The 3,007-nt window shown below is 47.2% G+C and overlaps 1 protein-coding gene across 1 annotated transcript in view; it reads right to left on the minus strand.

The window, feature by feature from the left end:
• KIAA1211 (KIAA1211 ortholog) overlaps window positions 1-3,007 on the minus strand; it is a 25,343-nt gene that overhangs the window by 4,406 nt on the left and 17,930 nt on the right. The window contains exon 6 of the mRNA XM_012810741.1: window positions 158-234. Within this exon, the coding sequence (XP_012666195.1) occupies window positions 158-234 (77 nt within the window). The remainder of the gene's footprint in view (window positions 1-157; window positions 235-3,007) is intronic.

The following is a 3,007-nucleotide window of genomic DNA, read 5'->3' on the forward strand; positions in this document are numbered from 1 at the left end:
GGCGCCCGCCACAATATCTGGCCATTTTTTGGTTGCAGCCATCATTGTTGTTTGGAGGGCCCGGGCTGGGGATTCGAACCCGCCACCTTAGGTGTATGTGGCTGGCGCCTTAGCCTCTTGAGCCACAGGCGCTGAGCCTCATCTCATGATGTTTTACCCCAAACACATCCACACAGGGCTCTTCTGGACATTTACTGAAAATAAGAGAAGCATTAAACTGTTTGCCCCCGACAGCTGCCCAGAGAGCATCAGAGACCAACAGAAATCTGCCACTGACAAAGAAGATGGTCTTTGGTTAAACGGCTATGAGAGGAAACATCCACTGGCCAGGCTTTGGCTCACCGGAATTCAGTGGCAAAAGAGGCTCTTTTAGAAGCATCAGACGTGACAAAGAGATCATAAGGTGGAACTGAGATCCAGTTAATCCCAGCCGAGTCCCCCTCAAGGGGAGGCCAGTGGTATCTGCCACCACAACAAAGGTTGTTTGGGGATCATGGAGGAAGTTTATTGCCGTTATTTTGTGAAGTGGTGGGAGGCCCTCCCCCCCCCCAATATGAGGCACCAAAGGGTACACGTTCAGGAGCTTTGAAACTGGACCACACTTCACACTCCCTGATGGGAGAACTCTGACTCCGCCATTTATTTCCTAAAATAACAACCAAAAATTAAAGATAAATGCTTTCTATGGGAAAGAGAAAAATCTCTGGCCAGCGTTTTACTTCCTTCAAACTCGAGTATGAATGGAGGTTATGTTGTTGGAGTATGGTAGGTGCCCATGACCCCCTCCCCAAACAGGGGAAGAAAGGGGACTATGCCAAGTGGTCCCTGAGACCACAGAGACAGTTTGGCCTGTGTCCTCCGCTGGCCATCTGTGGGGAACAGACCTGGGGGTTCTATTCACACCAAGAAAGCCAAAAGGTGAAGACAGTGGCTGGCAAGGGAGCTTGTGCTGGGAGGACCCTGCCTTCCCAGTTCCTTGGGGCAAAGGAGGGCTGGGGGCTACACAGGATGCAGAGTCGGGCCACGTGGGAGGGACAGGGCGGCCTGGAGGAGGCCCTGATGACAGTAAGGGAATTGCAAGAGAAGAAGGACGAGCCCCCGGGGCAGCCAGGGGTCTGAGGAATGCACAGAAGTGACCCAGGGCACTAGACATCCAGCTCAGTGAGAGGCAAAATGCCTCTCTGTTCTCTCTGCCTTCGCTACTGACCTAAGCCATTTCAGGGCTGGGAAGACAGAGAGCTCTGCTACCCCCACAGCCCCACTGTAGGCATTTTAGCCCTGAGCCGGCCAAAGTGAGAAATGGGAAACACTTTAATTTGAAAAGTTTTGATTGTTACACTGGAGGGGACATATTAATTATGAACACGAGGCTATATTCTTACTGAAATCGAGGTGAGGGTTTTTATAGTCAAAAAGTAATTGAAAATGTATAAAGAACTCCTACAACTCAACAACAAAAAATGTAAAAGTGTCTTGAAAGGCTTACAGCATTCTACAAATGTCTGGTAAGAATTCCCAGGGGCAGCTGCAGAGTAACAGGAAGATTATTTAACCTCGGCAAGAACACCGGAAAAAAAAAAAAAAAGAAAAGAAAGAAAAGATTAGACTTTCTCTCTGGGAGGCTGAGGTAGGTGAATTGTCCAGAGCTCACAGGTTTGAGACCTGCCTGAGCAAGAGTGAGACCCTGTTTCAAAAAATAGCCACACATTGTGGCAGGCACCTGTAGTCCCAGCTACTTGGGAGGCTGAGACAAGAGGATCACTTGAGCCCAAGAGTTGGAGCTTGCTGTGAGCTATAATGCCATGGCACTCTACTGTGGGTAACAAAGTGATACTCTCTTTCCCCAAATTAGAATTTCCATTTATCTTTGTAAAACCTAAACACAAAAATGCAATCAAGCTTTTCTAATATTTCACACCTAGCCTGGCAGTGACACCCTCACTCAGCCCAGATATCTGAAGGCCATGTATAACAAATGAGATTGTTTAAAGAATTGCCAGGGACACTGTCAGGGTTACCCCTTGGTAGAGAACTGGCAACCTTGTTCCCACCTGTTCTTGCTTTTAGCATATTGGGAGGGTCTGCAGTTTGTTGCGTTTATGAAACACATCTCCTGTTAACTAAATAATTCCTCATAAAATGGACAAATGGTGTAAAGAAAGCCTCGCAAACTATAGACTTAATATGCTACTGGTAATTCAAACTTAAAAAGGAACAGAGCTGACAAGCTCTTTGCCTGCCACTTTATGAGGAAATCAGATCTGACCAACAGTCGGCCAAAGAAAACACAAGGCAGCCCCATAATTTGCAATGGGAGACTTACAGCCACTACTGTTCCAATGAACTTCACTGTCACTGTCGGTGGTGTCTCAGGGGTTTTAGTCACTGATGGTGCCACGTGTACACACTCAACAAGTAAACTGGAGGTTCATGCTTGACATTTTCATCCTGATGGGGGGTTCAAACAAATGTGGACAGCCCTGGCCCAGAGCAGCAAGCTGGGCGGCAAAACCCCAGTGAATGGAGGAAACGACACTCACAAGGCACATGGGCCTTACTTTCATGCTTCTTCTCTATCAAATCAAGAAAAATTCTACTAGCAGAGTCTGACAGCCCAGAGTCTGACTACGGGGGGGAAAAAACAGGAGCAGTAATAGTTTGGGGGATGAAAATTGTAATAATCAAGAGGACGCCTCTAAGAGAAATGGTGAGCGGGAGTGTTGTGTCTTTGGGGAAAGATTAGGTGAGTTAAGGAGCAGGCCAGGCTGTGGGAGGGATTTTGCAAACACCAAGACTAAAAAATGGGTTCCTCATCCAGCAGAACAAACAGAAATCAGTGAAATGGCCTAGAAGCTGCTGACCAAACACACCACCCAGGAAACCAAGCCAGGCAAGGAGACCATTTAAAAAGGATGACAGGGGTCTTTCCTGAAAGTAACCAGATCAACACTCCTCAGAAAATAGCTCTTTTCTCTGCAAAAATCACCCAAAACCTAAACATTTATTT

Source organism: Otolemur garnettii, unplaced genomic scaffold (assembly GCF_000181295.1).
Source record: "Otolemur garnettii isolate 467f Iridium unplaced genomic scaffold, OtoGar3 scaffold00141, whole genome shotgun sequence".
NCBI classification, from domain to species: Eukaryota; Metazoa; Chordata; class Mammalia; order Primates; family Galagidae; genus Otolemur; species Otolemur garnettii.